At 43.3% G+C, this 20340-nt stretch overlaps 1 protein-coding gene across 1 annotated transcript in view; it reads right to left on the bottom strand.

Annotated features, from left to right (window-relative positions):
- The window catches only part of dchs2 (dachsous cadherin-related 2), a 205687-nt gene that overhangs the window by 17670 nt on the left and 167677 nt on the right, over positions 1-20340 (bottom strand). Inside the window, exons 18-20 of the mRNA XM_068032733.1 lie at positions 19324-19475; positions 2240-2370; positions 407-693 (exon numbers count right to left, since the gene is read on the bottom strand). Coding sequence (XP_067888834.1) covers positions 407-693; positions 2240-2370; positions 19324-19475 — 570 coding nt within the window. The remainder of the gene's footprint in view (positions 1-406; positions 694-2239; positions 2371-19323; positions 19476-20340) is intronic.

Genomic DNA, 20340 nt, shown 5'->3' with positions numbered 1-20340 from the left:
TAGTGATCACAATATAAGGTATAAGATCCAACTAGAGAAGGATAAAATCAGTACTAGCACTAAAAGACCAGACTGGATAATGAGAAGCAGCCTAGCTGAGGTGAGGTGGAAGAAGAAATTGGCATACAGGATTGTACAGCAACAGTGGGATGATTTTAAAAAGATTAGCAAAGGTACAGATTAAAAAGAAATGACAAGTAGTTTTAGGATGTCTTTGATAAATACAGAAATTAGAAAAATTTAACATTTAAGATGGCATATAAGGACTACAATAATAGCACAGTAAGTAAATATTTATTTATAACACTATTTATGTGACTATTGTAAATATACAACATACTGCACTTATAACTGAGGGTGACACTAATTTGTTTTGCATCTCAAATTGTTAATGGTGCAGTTTTACCTGATATGAGTCCTGAGAGAAGAGAGGTGAATTGTCATTTACATCCACTACAAAAACTCCAAGAGCTGCTTCGGTTTCATGCACTGAATCAGAAACCTTGATCTTCACCAAGTATTCAGACTGTTTCTCAAAGTCCAGAGGCTCAGCCAAAGTGATGACTCCAGTGTAGCGGCTAATAACAAATTTACCTCCTGGATTACCATTATTTGTAAAATTATAGGAAAGAATGGGGTTTAGATCCATATCCCTGGCCATTATCTGTGCGAGAACATAACCAGCTTGAAGGTCTGAAACGCATAAATTAATTATTTACCAAAAAAATCAGTCAACTATGACAACATTTTGGTAGTAAATACCTGCTATCATCTTACAAACCAATTAAAATATGTATTTGAGGGATCACTCAAAAAATTAGCGATGGAGACTATAAATGCCTATGTTGAATTGCTCTGGAAATTTTAAGAGAATGGTTACACTCACATCAAATTTAAGAAAGGTCATCCCAAGTGAAATGGGAGGGACATAATATGTCCACCTGCTTCATTTTCCTGTCAGAACCTGGTCAGGTGCCTATTTGGAGGAATGCCCAGAAGTGGACTTTAGGCTTTGTATTTAGCAATGCTCATCTCAGAGGATGCATACACAATAGGAATTGAGGAATGATTAACAGGAATAGCAGTCTAGAAGTTACTATTTCCCATATAATTGTATTAACACAATGTGTTTGTATAACAGTTATTTTTAGGAAAACTTGATCTGACCTATATAAAAGACCTCCACTTTGGATGCATGCTGCCTGACTGTGGGTGGTGTGGAGGAAAACTGGCTTAACTTACGTCCATCACAACTAGAAAAGTTTTATATAAGTTTCTCTCACAAGTGCAACAAGAAAAATGACCCAGTACCATATTCCATTTATTTCACATGTGCCTGTATTTCTTGCCATTTCTGAATGCATTTTACTGCACTATCACGAGACAGCGTACACCATGTCACTACTGGGAACTATCACTTTTATTTGTCAATTGAATACAATGGTCCCTTTATACCCATTTTAATATTTTCAGATTTGTTCTGGAAACGTGTGTTTTAGAGACGATGTGCTATTAAGATGACTGTGCCGACATGCAATAGCTCAATGTTTATGACTGACCCTACTAAGTAGCTTTGAATTAGCATTTTAAAATGACTGGTGCTTGACTCAAACAGAAGTTTGCTTATATGGGCACATCTCTATTCCTTCTGTGGCAGAAGTTATATATGATAGCAATCTTAATCACAACCTTCTTGAAGCTATAACACTGTCATAGTTCATAAATGTCAAAGGATTATGAGTATTCTGCTTTTATTATTTGATTCAATGCCAATGATGAACTGGAAAAGGGAGTCTTGCTTCCTACAGCAAAGGAAAGTTTATTTTTTTAAAAAGCAAGAAGAAATTACTGAATGTCACACTGAAATAATTTGAAAGCATGCAGTTTACAAGGCTGTTTTCATTTTTAGACTGGATGTGCAAGTAATAGGATTGTAGAATAATTAATAAAACAAATCAGTCTAGCAATTGCTGTTTGCAATATTAGCACATGGACATCTAATATTCATAATACATCTCTGTGTCTTCTATATTAACAAAGGTATTTGCCTATTTAAAATAAACAGGTTAATGCTTCCATTAAAATAGAGCAATGTCAAATGAAAGTCTGAAGTGCTCATATGCTAATATCATGAATAGTAATTGCCAGACTATAGTGTCACATAAAAACATAACTTGTCATAAACTGCTGCTATTTTCTTTATAGTACCATAAAGGGCTGAGATCGAAGTCTAACTTACTTTCAAAAATCTTCACAGCTTTCAATGGAGGAATAGTTGGAGCATTGTCATTAATATCCATAACCTGAATCCCAATAGTGACATTTACTGAAAGCCTGGGGCTTCCTCGATCAGCTGCTTGGAGAAGCAACCTGTTTCAAATAGAAGTGGGGAAGTTGAAAGCGTTAACTTGATAAGTGCATATCAATTAGTCAAAAACCCTAATACTAATATACTATAGAATAACTGATAAATTGTATTTTGTAAATGCTACAGTGTGACCAAAATTGGTCTTCAGGCCTCATTACCATAAATCCAATTAGGCATCTTGATGCAGATCATCAATTGAGCGCAGAACAAAATCAGCTGCCTCAGATGTTGGTAGTGGCCCTCAGGTAGGTCGCGGGAGAGAGAAAGAGGTAAATAGAAGGGTGCGGGCGGGGCTCTAAAGCATAAGGTAAGTGAAAAAATGTTGATGTACTTTGCACTTCAGTGAGTCCTGTTAGGATTGGGATTTCACCGAGTGAGTCACAGTTCACAAGTGAGAAAAAACAGACAGTGGTGACATGGACAGCTGTGGACAGTGTGCATATGCCATCAATGGAATAGATAATCATTGAGGGGCAGCAGCAAATCTGTGACATACTGGCAGGATCACAATTTCCACGATTGCAAAGTGAATGGAGCAGTCTAGCTCAAGCATGAGTGAGTTGTTGTCACAGGGCATTGTAAGGATGTGTTCTTCCATGGATAGAATGGCCAATTCCATGGAATATCGGTCGTGGGAATCAAATGAGACCTTGAAGACAGCTGTGCACATTCTGGACGCCAACATGTCTACTGCCTTAAATAGGATGACAAATACCTTAGCCTTGGACTTACAGCAGATTACTGGGCTGCACCAAACTGGTCTTCAGCATAGTGATTGGAATGAAGTGCGGCTGACCCATGAGGGGGTTGATTGGGAAAGGGAGCATGGAAGTGGGAACTTCACTCGAAGCACTCCCACTTCTCACTCACTGACTGTCTCCAACACTGCACCCTCCACCCAATCTCCACAAACTGATTGATATATTGGTCTAGTGGAGGTAACTAAATAAACATTACAACTATAAGGGAATCCCCAGCATCCTAGGCGGCCACATGAGCTGTGTTGTGGTCTCTAACTTCTTCCTCTTCCTCCTTGGATTCAAATGCTTTGATCCTCCTGCAGCACAATGTCACGCAGAGCACAGGACACCATGATCACCCTGAAGACACTACTCACAAGTACTGAAGGGCGTCTCCAGATCTGTCCTTGCACCTGAATTACATCTTGGGCATGCCAATCCCTTGCTCAATGACATGTCGTGCTGTCATATGAGTTTTGTTATAATGCTTTTGGTTTTCATCAGTTGGGTTTCTCATGGTTGTCATCTGCCATGTTTGTATTCTTTATCTCCCAGCAGCCATCGTTCAAGTCTGCTTCCAGGTCCAAAGAAGTCAGGGAGATTGGACCGCCACAGGATGAAAGCATCATGTCAGCTCCCCAGGAATTTGGCACACAACTGCATAAACTTTTTCGTGTGGTTGCGGACCAGATGCACACTGAGGGAATGGAACCCTTTGCAGTTTATGAATACTCCTGGTTGATCTGGGAGGGGGGGCGGGGTGCATGGTTTGTCATATGTGGAGTCAATGATGCCCTGCACTTGAGGGAAGCCAACCAGAAACGCAAACCCGAGTATCCACTCATTCTGTTGGGTGTCATCATAGGTAAAACTTGCCATATGCTTTCATGTGCAGCCAACTGGGAGATCCTGGCTCTTTCTCTGGCAGTGCCCTTGAAGAATCCCAAGCCAAAAAAGTCGAGCCCAATGATCACTTTCACAGCCACTGCTAACGCATAGTCACCAGGTCCAGCAGGGAGCAGATCTTCTTCTAGGAAACAGCAAATGGATGCCACCAACTGACGCTCCAACCTCACAGTTTTGGAAGCACTGCTCTTCCCGACAGGCCAAGGAAGCTGAGCCTCCACCTGTACGCCCTGTTACACGTGTAGTGCCGCCTGCAAGCTTGACCTCTCTGCTACTCCACTCTGTGCTGACCAGCTGCAGGTCTCTCCACAGCAGGTTGTTGCTGCTGCTCATGGTCATCTTGCTTCTTGTTCAAGGCCCAATCTAAGACAGTTATGGAGCCACCTAGCCTAATCTGCAAAAATCAACCATTCACCACAAGTACTCATAAACCCTTTACCAGTGCTTGGAAAGAAAGTAGCTGTGAGCTCTGAGTACTAATTGTTATTGTATGCCTGACTTTTAGTGAGCCCCATGAAATGCCGTTCTCTTGTTGCCTTGATTTTAATGGTGAATTTCAGGAAGTTCAGGAAACTCATTTACGCACTGTTAAATTTAAATACTGGCTGAAATATCGCTGCACTTCAATGGCTTACATATGCACATTGCTAAACCCATGTCTGGAGAGGGACAAAAATTAAAGTTCATGGGATCCAATGCAAAGTGGCAAGTTGGATCCAAAATTGGTTCAGTGGCAGGAAGCAAAAGATAATGATCGACAGGGGTTTTTGTGACTGGAAGGTTGTTTCCAGTAGGGTCAGCAGGGCTTAGTACTGGGTCCCTTGCTCGTATATACCAATGGTTCAGACTTAAGAGTAGGGTCACGATTAAGAAATTTGCAAATGATATGAAAACTGGCAGTGTGGTTTATAGTCAGGAAGAAAGCTGTAGACAGCAGGAAGATATCAACTGATCAGATTGGCAGAACGTGGGAAATGGGACTCAATCCAGAGAAGTGTGAGATAATGCATTTGGGGAGGACAAACAAGGCAAGGGAATACAGAATAAATGGGAGGATACTAGGAAGAGTAGAGGATCACAGGAACCTTGGACTGCATGCCCTGAAGGTAATAGAACAGGTAGAAAGGATAGTTAACAAGACACACAGGATACTTTCCTTTATTAGCCAAGGCACAGAGTACAAGAGTAGGGAGGTTATGCTGGAACTGTATAAAAAGCTAGTTAATCTGCAGCTGGAGTACTGCATACAGCTTGGGTCACCGCATTACAGGAAAGATGTGATTGCATTAGACAGGGTACAAACAGTCAGGGACAGATAGAGGAGCAGATATGTAGGCAAATCTCAGAGAGGTGTAAAAATAATAGGATAATAATAGTAGGGGATTTCAACTTCCCCAATATTAACTGGGATAGTCTTAGTGCAAAAGGCTTAAAGGGGGTGGAATTCTTAAAGTGCATCCAGGAGAGCTTTTTGAGCCAGTACGTAGAAAGTCCTACAAGAGAAGGGACGGTACTGGACCTAATCTTATGGAATGAAGCCGGACAAATGATAGAAGTGTCAGTGGGGGAGCAGTTGATGTACTCTACATGGATTTCAGCAAGGCTTTTGATAAGGTCCGCATGGGAGATTGGTCAAGATGGTAAGAGCCCATGGGATCCAGGGCAATTTGGCAAATTGGATCCAAAATTGGCTTAGTGGCAGGAGGCAGAGAGTGATAGCCAAGGGTTGTTTTTGCGATTGGAAGCCTGTGACCAGTGGTGCACTGCACGGATCGGTGCTGGGACCCTTGCTGTTTGTAGTGTACATTAATGATTTAGACATGAATGTAGGATGTATGATCAGTAAGTTCGCAGATGACACGAAAATTGGTGGTGTTGTAGAAGTGAGGAGGAAAGCCTTAGATTAAAGGACGATGCAGATGGGCAGGTAAGATGGGCGGAGCAGTGGCAAATGGAATTTAATCCTGAGAAGTATGACGTGATGCATTTTGGGAGGCAAGGGAATAAATAATGGATGGTAGGACCATAGGAAGTACAGAGGGTCAGAGGGACCTTGGTGTACTTGTCCATAGATCACTGAAGGCAGCAGCACAGGTAGATAACGCGGTTAGGAAGGCATATGGGATACTTGCTTTTTTTAGCCGAGACATAGAATATAAGAGAGGGAGATTATGATGGAGCTGTATAAACTGATAGTTAGGCCATAGTGTAGAGTTCTGGTTGCCACACTATAGGAAGGATGTGATTGCACTGGAGAGGGTGCAGAGGAGATTCACCAGGATGTGGCCTGGGTCCGGAGCATTTCTGCTATGAAGAGAGACTGGAAAGGCTAGGGTTGTTTTCCTTAGAGCAGAGAAGGTTGGGGGGGACCTGATTGAGGTATACAAAATTATGAGGGGCATAGAAAGGGTAGATAGAACAAAGAACAAAGAAAATTACAGCACAGGAACAGGCCCTTCGGCCCTCCAAGCCTGCACCGACCCAGATCCTCTATCTAAACCTGTCGCCTATTTTCTAAGGGTCTGTATCTCTTTACTTCCTGCCCATTCATGTATCTGTCTAGATACATCTTAAAAGACGCTATCGTGCCCGCGTCTACCACCTCCGCTGGCAACGCGTTCCAGGCACCCACCACCCTCTGGGTAAAGAACTTTCCACGCATATCCCCCCTAAACTTTTCCCCTCTCACTTTGAACTTGTGACCCCTAGTAATTGAATCCCCCACTCTGGGAAAAAGCTTCTTGCTGTCCAACCTGTCTATACCTCTCATGATTTTGTACACCTCAATCAGGTCCCCCCTCAACCTCCGTCTTTCTAATGAAAATAATCCTAATCTATTCAACCTCTCTTCATAGCTAGCGCCCTCCATACCAGGCAACATCCTGGTGAACCTCCTCTGCACCCTCTCCAAAGCATCCACATCCTTTTGGTAATGTGGCGACCAGAACTGCACGCAGTATTCCAAATGTGGCCGAACCAAAGTCCTATACAACTGTAACATGACCTGCCAACTCTTGTACTCAATACCCCGTCCGATGAAGGAAAGCATGCCGTATGCCTTCTTGACCACTTTATTGACCTGCGTTGCCACCTTCAGGGAACAATGGACCTGAACACCCAAATCTCTCTGTACATCAATTTTCCCCAGGACTTTTCCATTTACTGTATAGTTCACTCTTGAATTGGATCTTCCAAAATGCAACACCTCGCATTTGCCCTGATTGAACTCCATCTGCCATTTCTCTGCCCAACTCTCCAGTCTGTCTATATTCTGCTGTATTCTCTGACAGTCCCCTTCACTATCTGCTACTCCACCAATCTTAGTGTCGTCTGCAAATTTGCTAATCAGACCACCTATACTTTCCTCCAAATCATTTATGTATATCACAAACAACAGTGGTCCCAGCACGGATCCCTGTGGAACACCACTGGTCACACGTCTCCATTTTGAGAAACTCCCTTCCACTGCTACTCTCTGTCTCCTGTTGCCCAGCCAGTTCTTTATCCATCTAGCTAGTACACCTTGGACCCCATGCGCCTTCACTTTCTCCATCAGCCTACCATGGGGAACCTTATCAAACGCCTTACTGAAGTCCATGTATATGACATCTACAGCCCTTCCCTCATCAATCAACTTTGTCACTTCCTCAAAGAATTCTATTAAGTTGGTAAGACATGACCTTCCCTGCACAAAACCATGTTGCCTATCACTGATAAGCCCATTTTCTTCCAAATGGGAATAGATCCTATCCCTCAGTATCTTTTCCAGCAGCTTCCCTACCACTGACGTCAGGCTCACCGGTCTATAATTACCTGGATTATTCCTGCTACCCTTCTTAAACAAGGGGACAACATTAGCAATTCTCCAGTCCTCCGGGACCTCACCCGTGTTTAAGGATGCTGCAAAGATATCTGTTAAGGCCCCAGCTATTTCCTCTCTCGCTTCCCACAGTAACCTGGGATAGATCCCATCCGGACCTGGGGACTTGTCCACCTTGATGCCTTTTAGAATACCCAACACTTCATCCCTTCTTATGCCGACTTGACCGAGAGTAATCAAACATCTGTTCCTAACCTCAACATCCTTCATGTCCCTCTCCTCAGTGAATACCGATGCAAAGTACTCATTTAGAATCTCACCCATTTTCTCTGACTCCACGCATAACTTTCCTCCTTTGTCCTTGAGTGGGCCAATCCTTTCTCTAGTTACCCTCTTGCTCCTTATATATGAATAAAAGGCTTTGGGATTTTCCTTAACCCTGTTTGCTAAAGATAGGAAGAAACTTTTTCCCTTCGCGGAGGTGTCAATAACCGAGGGGGCATAGAGTTAAAGTAAGAGGCAGGAGGTTTAGAGGGGATATGAGGAAAAAAAAATTTCACCAGAGGGTGGTTGGAATCTGGAACGCACTGCCTGAGGGGGTGGTAAAGGCAGGAACCCTCACAACATTTAAGAAGTATTTAGATGAGCACGTGAAACGCCATAGCATACAAGGCCAAGTGCTGGAAAATGTGATTAGAATAGATAGGTGCTTGATGGCCGGTGCAGACACGGTGGGCCAAAGGGCCTGTGACTGTGCTGTATAACTCTATGACAAAGGAGATTTACGAGGATGTTGCCAGGAATGGAGAATTTTAACTATGAGGAAAGATAGAATAGGCTGTTTTCTTTGGAACACTGGAGGCTGAGGGGAGATTTAATTGAGGTGTATAAAATTAAAAGTGGCCTAGATGGAGTGGATAGGAGGGACCTATTTCCATTAGCAGAGAGGTCAATAACCAGGGGTATAGATTTAGTGTCATTGGTAGAAGGATTAGAGGGGAGTTAAGGATAAATCCTTTCACCCAGAGGGTGGTGGGGGTATGGAACTCACTCCTTCAAAGGGTGGGACAGGCAGAAACTCTCATCACATTTTAAAAAAATACTTGGATTTGCAATTGAAGTGCTACAGGGCTACGGACCAAAAGCTGGAAAATGGGATTAAGCTGGACAACTCTTTTTTGGTCAGCACAGACACGATGGGATGTATGACCTCCTTCTGTTCCATAAATTTTCTACGTTCTATTCTATGTTAACTTCCCACTGAATTGGCAAGAGGTATTAAAAGAGATACAGGGAATAGAGATTTTACATGGTGTGCAGGATTCTCTTCTTACCCAGTATATATAAAGCCGAACAAGAGGTGTTGGGGGGAGGTGGGAAGAGAACATCAAAGCAATCACAACATAATAAGGTTGAAGAAAAGAATCAAGAAGGTCATATGTAACACAGAGATCAAATTAATAAATTGGAAAAAAGTTGATTTTAATGAGAATGAGAATAGAACTAAGTAAACAGGAAAAATTTACTGACAAGCATAGAAATAGAACAGCAGTGGAAAATATTTAAAAACAGCAATCAACATAGCTCAGGAGAAATATATTCCACTAAAAATAACAAACTATTCATCTTTGCTGCATCATTGCTAGGTAAAGAAATAATGAAAACATTGAAACTAGAGAAAAAGGCATACACTAAGCACAAAAACAACAAGAAGATAAACAAAGGGAATATGAAAAGATTAGGAAAGAAGTCAAAAAAATTAGGAAGGCAAACAGAAACTACAAAACCAAATTGTCAAAGAATATTAAAAGAAATGGTATCCTACAGATACAAATAACAAAACAAAATTCAGGATTGGGATAAGGTCCCTAAGGGATACACACGATAAACTTATAGATAATGACAGCGAGATATCAGAAATAGTAAACAAATACTTTGCCTCAGTATTTATCACAGTATTTACCAGGGAGACTAACATCGCGGGCATGACATTAGAAGAAGAGATAAAAAGATATATAAAGACATTTAAGATAGAAAGGGGGCAGACAGATGATAAACTAACCAAACTTAGAGAGGACATCTGAAACAAAAACAAGAAATGCTGGATTCACTCAGCAGGTCTGGCAGCATCTGTGGAAAGAGAAGCAGAGTTAACGTTTCGGGTCAGTGACCCTTCTTCGGAACTGACAAATATTAGAAAAGTCACAGATTATAAACAAGTGAGGTGGGGGTTGGGCAAGAGATAACAAAGGAGAAGGTGCAGATTGGACCAGGCCACATAGCTGACCAAAAGGTCACGGAGCAAAGGCAAACAATATGTTAATGGTGTGTTGAAAGACAAAGCATTAGTACAGATTAGGTGTGAATATACTGAATATTGAACATCAGCAAGTGCAAACCTGAAGAAAAACAACCTGAAAAAAACAGTTGGTAAGCAAACTGAACAAACTAAGATGAAATGAAATAAATGCAAAAAAAAGATTGTAAAAAATGTAAAAAGGAATGCAAAAAAAAAAGGAAGAAAAAATAACTAAAAATGACTAAAAATGAAAGTAAAGTGGGGGGCTGTCATGCTCTGCAATTATTGAACTCAATGTTCAGTCCGGCAGGCTGTAGTGTGCCTAATCGGTAGATGAGATGCTGTTCCTCGAGCTTGCGTTGATGTTCACTGGAACACTGCAGCAATCCCAGGACAGAGATGTGAGCATGAGAGCAGGGGGGAGTGTTGAAATGGCAAGCAACCGGAAGCTCAGGGTCCTGCTTGCGGACTGAGCGGAGATGTTCCGCAAAGCGGTCACCCAGTCTGCGCTTGGTCTCCCCAATGTAGAGGAGACCACACTGTGAGCAGCGAATACAGTATACTACATTGAAAGAAGTACAAGTAAATCGCTGCTTCACCTGAAAGGAGTGTTTGGGGCCTGGGATAGTGAGGAGAGAGGAGGTAAATGGGCAGGTATTACACCTCCTGCGATTGCAAGGGAAGGTGCCCTGGGACGGGGACGAGGTGGTGGGGGTAATGGAGGAGTGGACCAGGGTGTCGCGGAGGGAACGATCCCTTCGGAATGCTGACAGGGGAAGGGAGGGGAAGATGCGACTGGTAGTGGCATCACGCTGGAGGTGGCGAAAATGGCGGGGGATGATCCTTTGGATATGGAGGCTGGTGGGATGAAAAGTGAGGACAAGGGGAACCCTGTCACGGTTCTGGGAGGGAGGGGAAGGGGTGAGGGTAGAGGTGCGGGGAATGGGTCGGACACGGTTGAGGGCCCTGTCAACCACAGTGGGGGGAAATCCTCGGTTGAGGAAAAAGGAGGCACTTCCTTCAAGTAAAAGGTGTCACTATGGGTACCCGCATGGGTCCTAGTTATGCCTGTCTTTTTGTTGGATATGTCGAGCATTCTTTGTTCCAGTCCTACTCAGGCCCCCTCCCCCAACTCTTTTTCCGGTACATTGATGACTGTATTGGTGCCGTTTCCTGCTCCCGCCCCGAACTAGAAAACTTTATCAACTTTGCTTCCAATTTCCACCCTTCTCTCACCTTTACATGGTCCATCTCTGACACTTCCCTTCCCTTCCTCGACTTCTCTGTCTCCATCTCTGGGGATAGGTTGTCTACCAATATCCATTATAAGCCCACTGACTCCCACAGCTACCTCGACTACACTTCTTCACACCCTACCTCCTGTAAGGACTCCATTCCATTCTCCCAGTTTCTCCGTCTCCGACGCATCTGCTCTGATGATGCTACCTTCCATGACGGTGCTTCTGATATGACCTCCTTTTTCCTCAACCGAGGATTTCCCCCCACTGTGGTTGACAGGGCCCTCAACCGTGTCCGACCCATTCCCCGCACCTCTACCCTCACCCTCCCTCCCAGAACCGTGACAGGGTTCCCCTTGTCCTCACTTTTCATCCCACCAGCCTCCATATTCAAGGGATCATCCTCCGCCATTTTCGCCACCTCCAGCGTGATGCCACTACCAGTCGCATCTTCCCCTCCCTTCCCCTGTCAGCATTCCGAAGGGATCGTTCCCTCCGCGACACCCTGGTCCACTCCTCCATTACCCCCACCACCTCGTCCCCGTCCCAGGGCACCTTCCCTTGCAATCGCAGGAGGTGTAATACCTGCCCATTTACCTCCTCTCTCCTCACTATCCCAGGCCCCAAACACTCCTTTCAGGTGAAGCAGCGATTTACTTGTACTTCTTTCAATGTAGTATACTGTATTCGCTGCTCACAGTGTGGTCTCCTCTACATTGGGGAGACCAAGCGCAGACTGGGTGACCGCTTTGCGGAACATCTCCGCTCAGTCCGCAAGCAGGACCCTGAGCTTCCGGTTGCTTGCCATTTCAACACTCCCCCCTGCTCTCATGCTCACATCTCTGTCCTGGGATTGCTGCAGTGTTCCAGTGAACATCAACGCAAGCTCGAGGAACAGCATCTCATCTACCGATTAGGCACACTACAGCCTGCCGGACTGAACATTGAGTTCAATAATTGCAGAGCATGACAGCCCCCCACTTTACTTTCATTTTTAGTCATTTTTAGTTATTTTTTCTTCCTTTTTTTTTTGCATTCCTTTTTACATTTTTTACAATCTTTTTTTTGCATTTATTTCATTTCATCTTAGTTTGTTCAGTTTGCTTACCAACTGTTTTTTTCAGGTTGTTTTTCTTCAGGTTTGCACTTGCTGATGTTCAATTAGAATTAGAATTAGAATATTACAGCGCAGTACAGGCCCTTCGGCCCTCGATGTTGCGCCGATCATCTGACCTACACTATTCCATTTTCATCCATATGTCTATCCAATGACCACTTAAATGCCCTTAAAGTTGGCGAGTCTACTACTGTTGCAGGCAGGGCGTTCCACGCCCCTACTACTCTCTGCAATATTCAGTATATTCATACCTAATCTGTACTAATGCTTTGTCTTTCAACACACCATTAACATATTGTTTGCCTTTGCTCCGTGACCTTTTGGTCAGCTATGTGGCCTGGTCCAATCTGCACCTTCTCCTTTGTTATCTCTTGCCCAACCCCCACCTCACTTGTTTATAATCTGTGACTTTTCTAATATTTGTCAGTTCCGAAGAAGGGTCACTGACCCGAAACGTTAACTCTGCTTCTCTTTCCACAGATGCTGCCAGACCTGCTGAGTGAATCCAGCATTTCTTGTTTTTGTTTCAGATTTCCAGCATCCGCAGTATTTTGCTTTTATTTTAGAGAGGACATCACCCTGGTCCAGATGGATTACGTCTGCACAAATTAAAAGAAGTTAGGAAGAGACAGCAGAGGCACTGTAACATATGTATCTATAAAATTATTTGAAAAGGGAGGTAGAATAAGTCCAGGGGACTATAAAACAACTAGCTTAACACTGGTGGTAGGAAAGATAATGGAATCCTTACTCAAAGATTTAATAGAAAAACAGAAAATATAATAAAGAGTAGTCAACATGTATTTCAAAAGGGAAGGTCATGCCTGACCAACTTTATTGCACTCTTTGAATTAGTAACATAAAGGGTAGAGAAGAGTAATATAGAAGTTGTCAAGTTGGATTTCCAAAAGATCTTTGATAAGGATACCGTACAGTAGACTCATGACGAAGGTCAGAACATGTGGAATCAAGGGACAAGTAGCAGAATGGATAGCAAATAAAAACAGAAATTGCTGGTCTGGCAGCATCTGTGGAGAGAGAAATAGAGTTAATGTTTCATGTCTGTGACCTTTCATCAGAACTGGCAAAGGTTTGAACTTTAATAGGCTTTGAACAACTGAAAAAGGAGAGGGGGAAGAAAAACAAAAAATGTGTGTGATAGGGCAGAGGGCAGGAGAGATTAAATGACAAAGATGTCACGGAACAAAAGCAAAGGGAGTGTTAATAGTTGTATTAAAATACAAAGCATTAGTCCAGACAGAGTGTTAATGGCAGAATAATGAACAGCTCTGTTCAAAGGCAAAACCTGAAAAACAAGTTTAAGACAGGCCCATGGTTAAAAGAAATAGTTTGGTTTCACTTGGTCAAAGTCTATTACATTTCTAACATTTGCCAGTTCTGATGAAAGGTCACAGACCTGAAACATTAAATCTGCTTCTCTCTCCACAGATGCTGCCAGACCTGCTGAGTATTTCCAGCATTTCTATTTTTATTTCAGATTTCCAGTGTCCGCAGTATTTTGCTTTTATATTAGAATGGATCGCAAGCTGGCTACAAAACAGAAAACAGAAAGTTGGAGTTAAAGGCAGTTACTCAGGCTGACAAAAGGTGGGAAGTGGTGTTACACAAGGATCAGTGCTAGGACCACAGATTTTTACCATTTACATTGTCATGCAGGTCCCCACCTGCCAAGAATGAGGCACACATTATTTCGCCATATGAACGTTAAAACTTAAAATTGCTGCTGCTAAGAAAAGAGGGCCGATCACAAGGAATTGCCAGGCCCCTTGCCAGAAAGACCTTTTTTACATACTAGCAAACAGTGTTGGAACAAAGGACCCAGTCCCTACTTCCCCAATACACAGAAGACCTGGTCGGACCAGTTTAGTCACATGACTAACTGGCTGTTTGAATTTGAACTTGCCACAGAGTGTTTGAAACTCAGAAAGCTGTTTGTTCCTGGACTGAAAAGATCTCTCACCTGTCTGCTCCCATCTCTTTCTCACGGAACTGAAGACCCATTGAAGACACATGAACCAAGAGAGAAAAGTCTCCTACAATGAACAAGGCTTAAGAAGAATACTGGGCCCCAACAAAAAGCAAGAACTACCTACAAAAGGACTACAGTGAGCTCAAAGCACAGTAATCAAAGAATCACAGAATAATACAGTGCAGAAGAGGCCCTTCGGCCCATCGAGTCTGCACCGATGCATTAAAGACACCTGACCTGTCTACCTAATCCCATTTGCCAGCACTTGGCCCATAGCCTTGAATGCTATGACGTGCCAAGTGCTCATCCAGGTACTTTTTAAAGGATGTGAGGCAACCCGCCTCTACCACCCTCCCAGGCAGGGCATTCCAGACCGTCACCACCCTCTGGGTAAAAAAGTTCTTCCTCAAATCCCCCTTAAACCTCCCGCCCCTCACCTTAAACTTGTGACCCCTCGTAACTGACCCTACTAAGGGGAACAGCTGCTCCCTATCCACCCTGTCCATGCCCCTCACAATCTTGTACACCTCGATCAGGTCACCCCTCAGTCTTCTCTGCTCCAGCGAAAACAACCCAAGCCTATCCAACCTCTCTTCATAGCTTAAATGTTCCATCCCAGGCAACATCCTGGTGAATCGCCTCTGCACCCCCTCCAATGCAATCACATCCTTCCTATAATGTGGCGACCAGAACTGCACACAGTACTCCAGCTGTGGCCTTACCAAAGTTCTGTACAACTCTAACATGACCTCTCTGCTTTTGTAATCTATGCCTCGATTGATAAAGGCAAGTGTCCCATATGTCTTTTTCACCACCCTATTAACCTGCCCTTCTGCCTTCAGAGATCTATGGACAAACACGCCAAGGTCCCTTTGTTCCTCGAAACTTCCCAGTGTCAGGCCATTCATTGAATACTTCTGTGTCACATTACCCCTTCCAAAGTGAATCACCTCACACTTTTCAGCGTTAAATTCCATCTGCCACTTTTCTGCCCATTTGACCATCCCGTCTATATCTTGCTGTAACCTAAGACACTCCACCTCACTGTTAACCACTCGGCCAAACTTTGTGTCATCCGCGAACTTACTTATCCTACCCCCCACATAGTCATCTATGTCGTTTATATAAATGACAAACAATAGGGGACCCAGCACAGATCCCTGTGGTACGCCACTGGACACTGGCTTCCAGTCACTAAAACAGCCGTCTGTCATCACTCTCTGTCTCCTACAGCTAAGCCAATTCTGAATCCATCTTATCAAGTTACCTTGTATCCCATGTGCATTTGCTTTCTTGATAAGTCTCCCATGTGGGACCTTGTCAAAGGCTTTGCTGAAATCCATGTAAACTACATCAACTGCACTACCCTCATCGACATACCTGGTCACATGCTCAAAAGAGTCAATCAAATTTGTTAGGCATGACCTCCCTCTGACAAGGCCATGCTGACTATTCCTAATCAAATTTTTCCTCTCCAAGTGGAGATAGATTCTCTCCTTCAGAATTTTCTCCAATAGTTTCCCTTCCACTGACGTGAGACTCACTGGTCTGTAGTTCCCTGGCTTATCTCTGCAACCTTTCTTAAATAGTGGGACCACATTAGCTGCTCTCCAGTCCTCTGGCACCTCCCCTGTGGCCAGAGAGGAATTAAAAATTAGGGTCAGAGCCCCTGCAATCTCCACCCTCGCCTCCCACAGCATCCTGGGACACAAATCGTCCGGACATGGAGATTTGTCCACTTTTAAGCTTTCCAAAACCTCCAATACCTTGACACTCCCTATGACAATTTGCTCAAGAACCTCACAGTCTCTCTCTAAGTTCCATATCTACATCCTCATTCTCTTGGGTGAAGACAGATATGAAGTATTCATTCAACACCCTACCAATGTCCTCTGGCTCTACCCACAAATTTCCCCCTTGGTCCCTAATGGGTCCTACTCTTTCCCTGGTTATCCTCTTCCCATTGATATACTTATAGAATATCTTGGGATTTTCCTTACTTTTACCAGCCAGAGCTTTCTCATATCCCCTCTTTGCTCTCCTAATTGCTTTCTTAAGCTCCATCCTACACTTTCTGTACTCCACTAATGCTTCCATTGATTTGCTCTCCTTTATTTGCTAAAAGCCTCTCTTTTCCTTCTCATCGTACCCTGAATGTTTTTGGTCATCCACGCTTCTCTGGGCTTGTTGCTCCTACCTATTACCCTAGAGGGAACATGTTGGGCCTGAACCCTCCTCATTTCCTTTTTGAATGCCCCCCACTGCTCTTCTGTAGATTTCCCGACAAGTAACTCTTTCCAGTCTACCTTGGCCAGATCCTGCCTTATTTTACAAAAATTCGCTCTCCAATCCAAAACCTTTTTTTGCAACTTGTCTATTTCTTTCTCCATAACAAGCTTAAATTGTACCAAGTTGTGGTCACTATCACCAAAATGCTCCTCCACCAACACATCAACCACCTGTCCAGCTTCATTCCCCAGAATTAGGTCCAGCACTGCACCCTCCCTTGTTGGATCCTCTACATATTGAGCTAAAAGGTTCTCCTGTATACATTTTAAGAACTCCACTCCATCTAAGCCCTTAACACGATGACTATCCCAATTAATGTTGGGGAAGTTGAAATCACCTAATACAATTACCCTATTATTTTTACACACCTCTGCAAATTGCGCACATATTTGCTCCTCAATTTCCGGCTGACTATCTGGGGGCTCTATAATAAACAGCTAGCAATGTGGCTGTCCCTTTTTTATTCCTAAACTCTACCCATAAAGCTTCCATTTGATGCCCCCTCCAAGATATCATCTCTCCTTACTGCAGTAACTGACTCCTTAACTAATATTGCAATGCCCCCTCCTCTTTTACCCCCTCCTCTGTCTCGCCTGAAGATTCTATATCCCGGGATATTGAGCTGCCAATCCTGCCCCTCCCTCAATCATGTCTCCGTGATGGCTACTATATCACAATTCCACATGTCAATCCTTGCCCTTAACTCATCCGTTTTACCTGCAATACTCCTGGCATTAAAGTAGAGGCCTTCCATCCTGGTCTTACTCCCTTGAAACTTACTTCCGCTGTATTCCCTCTGACTTGTTTGCTTTCCTGTGTTTAGCTGTGTCCCTATTCTGCCAGGAGTCTGCATCCCCTCCCCCTGCCAAATTAGTTTAAACTTTTCCCAACAGCACTAGCAAACCCGCCAGCAAGGATGTTAGTCCCCCTCTGGTTCAGATGTAGACCATCCCACTTGTACAGGTCCCACCTTCCCCAGAAATGGTCCCAGTGGTCCAGGAATCTAAAACCCTCCCTCCTGCACCAACTCTTAAGCCACGCATTCATCCTTGCTATTCTCCTATTTCTATACTCGCTAGCATGTCACAAGAAACTCTTCTGATATTGCCTCAGATCTCTCTACTTTATTTTTCTTCAGCTCTTTTCTGTCTCTATTTGCATGTGCATATCGCGTATGCACGCTAGCAAGGGGCGCGGTGTGTATCCATAGTTTTTAAGTTATTAAGTTTTAATAAATTTCATTTTCTTCTTTAAACCTAAGAAAGCCTGTTTATGCTCATTTCTTTGCCTTATAATTGGAAAGTGGCAAACAAGGATTCACCAAGGGGGCAGCTCAAAACACAGTGTGTTAAAAACCAAAACCATGTTACAACAAGACTAGGTGAAGGTTAAAAGGGACCCCTCGATACTTTTCTCATCTGGTTATAACAACATAAAAAATTTGGACTCTGGAATCAGAAGTACGATTTCAAAATTTGTGGACGACATCAAATTGGTGGTGTTGGGGCAGGGGGTTGCGTTGAAGGGTGCAGTTAATACAAAGAGGACTGCAACAAAATACAGGAAGACTTTCAGAATGGGCATGTAATTGGCAAATGAACTTCAATATAGATAAAAGTGAGGTGTTATATTTTGGTAGGAAGAATAAGGAGACCACAAACTTCTAGGAAAATAAGAGCTAAAAATTTGTTTACACCCATTTAGGGGTACATGAATCGCAAGCAGCACTCAAGCTTCGTGTATTTCCTCATGTGAATGTTTACAACCTGCAGCCCAGCACAACCTGCGCTGCTAGATGGCTGCACACTCAACAGGGGGGCATAGCAGTGTGCAAGACTAGCACATGTTCGAGCTAGCCTCCAGCTCTTGAAGGCAGTCTCAGTCTGTCCTTATAAAAGGGGAGCTGCACTGAAGGGAAATGGAGCATCAGGGCAGAGAGTGGGCCATAAATATGATAGTCACTAATAAATCCAATAGGGAACTCAGGAGTGGTTGGAATGTGAAATTCGCTACCCCAAGGTGTAGTTGAGGCGACTAGCATAGATGCATTCAAGGGGAAGCTAGATAAATAAACACGAGGGAGAAAGAAATAGAAGGATATGTTGATGGGGTTAGTTGAAGTAGGGAGGTGGCTCATGTGGAGTACAAACACTGCCATGGATCTGTTGGGCTAAATGGCCTGTTCCTGTCCTACAATTACTACATAATTGACAGTGGTAGCTTTTCTTACCTGTCTGGATGTTTGAGTGAATCAACATGGTTAACAGAACAGGTTTAAGCCAATAATTAAAGTGACAATAGATGAATTTTGACGTCACATTCACTTGGGTGACATGCACGTCCAAGGGCTAATTGTCATCATCACAACTTGTGCAGCAAACAGGTGGGGTGGATCACCCATCCATTATAGAACCCATTCAATTTTCATTTCCATTTACCATCCAAGCAGTGAAGACTACTTCCTTAAATGTGTGATGCACAAATTTACAGCTTCAAGCATGTTCGATGCAAGAATTTTAACTATATACTGTTATTGCACAGGGAGCAAACACGTACCTGTAGGAGGAAATGAATTCTCGATCTAGAATGGCATTAGTTGTAAGAATCCCTCGAGCTGAATCAATAATGAAAGCCTCATTTTGGTTTCCAGATATTATGGAATATTCAATTTGCCCATTAAGCCCACAGTCAGCATCGAAGGCAAAAACCTGTTAAAGATATATCATTTAGGATTTATTCAAGTGCTTTATTAGCTTATTGATATCAGTTTTGAATTGACAATTTTTAGTCAATAGTCAAAAATTGCAGCCTTTTGCATTCTGCATTTGTTAATGGACATGTATTCATTATAACAAGTTTCTCATTTTCTGTTCCAGTGTGTATTCTATAAGGTCATGATATCAACAACAAACCAAATATATATCGCCTTTAATGTAATAAAATGTCCCAAGACGCATTATTAAACAAAAAATGACACCAGTATGAGGTATTAGGGCAGATGACCAAAAGCTTGGTCAAAGAGGTAAGATCTGAGCAGTACCTTAAAGGAGGAAAGGTTTAGGGAGGGAATTCCAGAGCATAGGGCATAGGCAGCTGAGGGCATGGGCACCAATGGTGAAGCAATTAAAATCGGGGATACTCAAGAGGCGTGTAGATATATCAGAGGGATATAAGGCTGGAGGAGATTACAGAGATAAGGAAGGGCCAAGTCATAGAGGGATTTGAAAAGAAGGACGAGAATGTTAAAATTGTGGCATTGTTTAACAGTGAGCCAGTTTAAGTCAGCAAGCATAGCAGTGAAGGGTGAATGGGATTTGGTGCGAGTTAGGATGACCTTAAGTTTATGTACGGTACAATGTGGAAGGCCAGCCAGATGTGCATTAGAATAATCAAGTTTGGAGGTAACAAAGGCATGGATGAGGGTTTCAGCTGAGGCAGGGGTGATGTTACAGAGGTGGAAATAGTCAGTCTTAGTGACAGCACGGATCTGTGGTTGAAAGCTCATTCGGGGTCAAATACGACACCGAGGTACAATCTCTGACAGTTGCCCAGGGAGAAGGATTGAGTCAGTGG

This window comes from Heterodontus francisci, chromosome 1 (assembly GCF_036365525.1).
Source record: "Heterodontus francisci isolate sHetFra1 chromosome 1, sHetFra1.hap1, whole genome shotgun sequence".
NCBI classification, from domain to species: domain Eukaryota; kingdom Metazoa; phylum Chordata; class Chondrichthyes; order Heterodontiformes; family Heterodontidae; genus Heterodontus; species Heterodontus francisci.
Note: the sequence above shows the minus strand (reverse complement) of the source record. Positions and strands in the feature narration are given on the sequence as shown.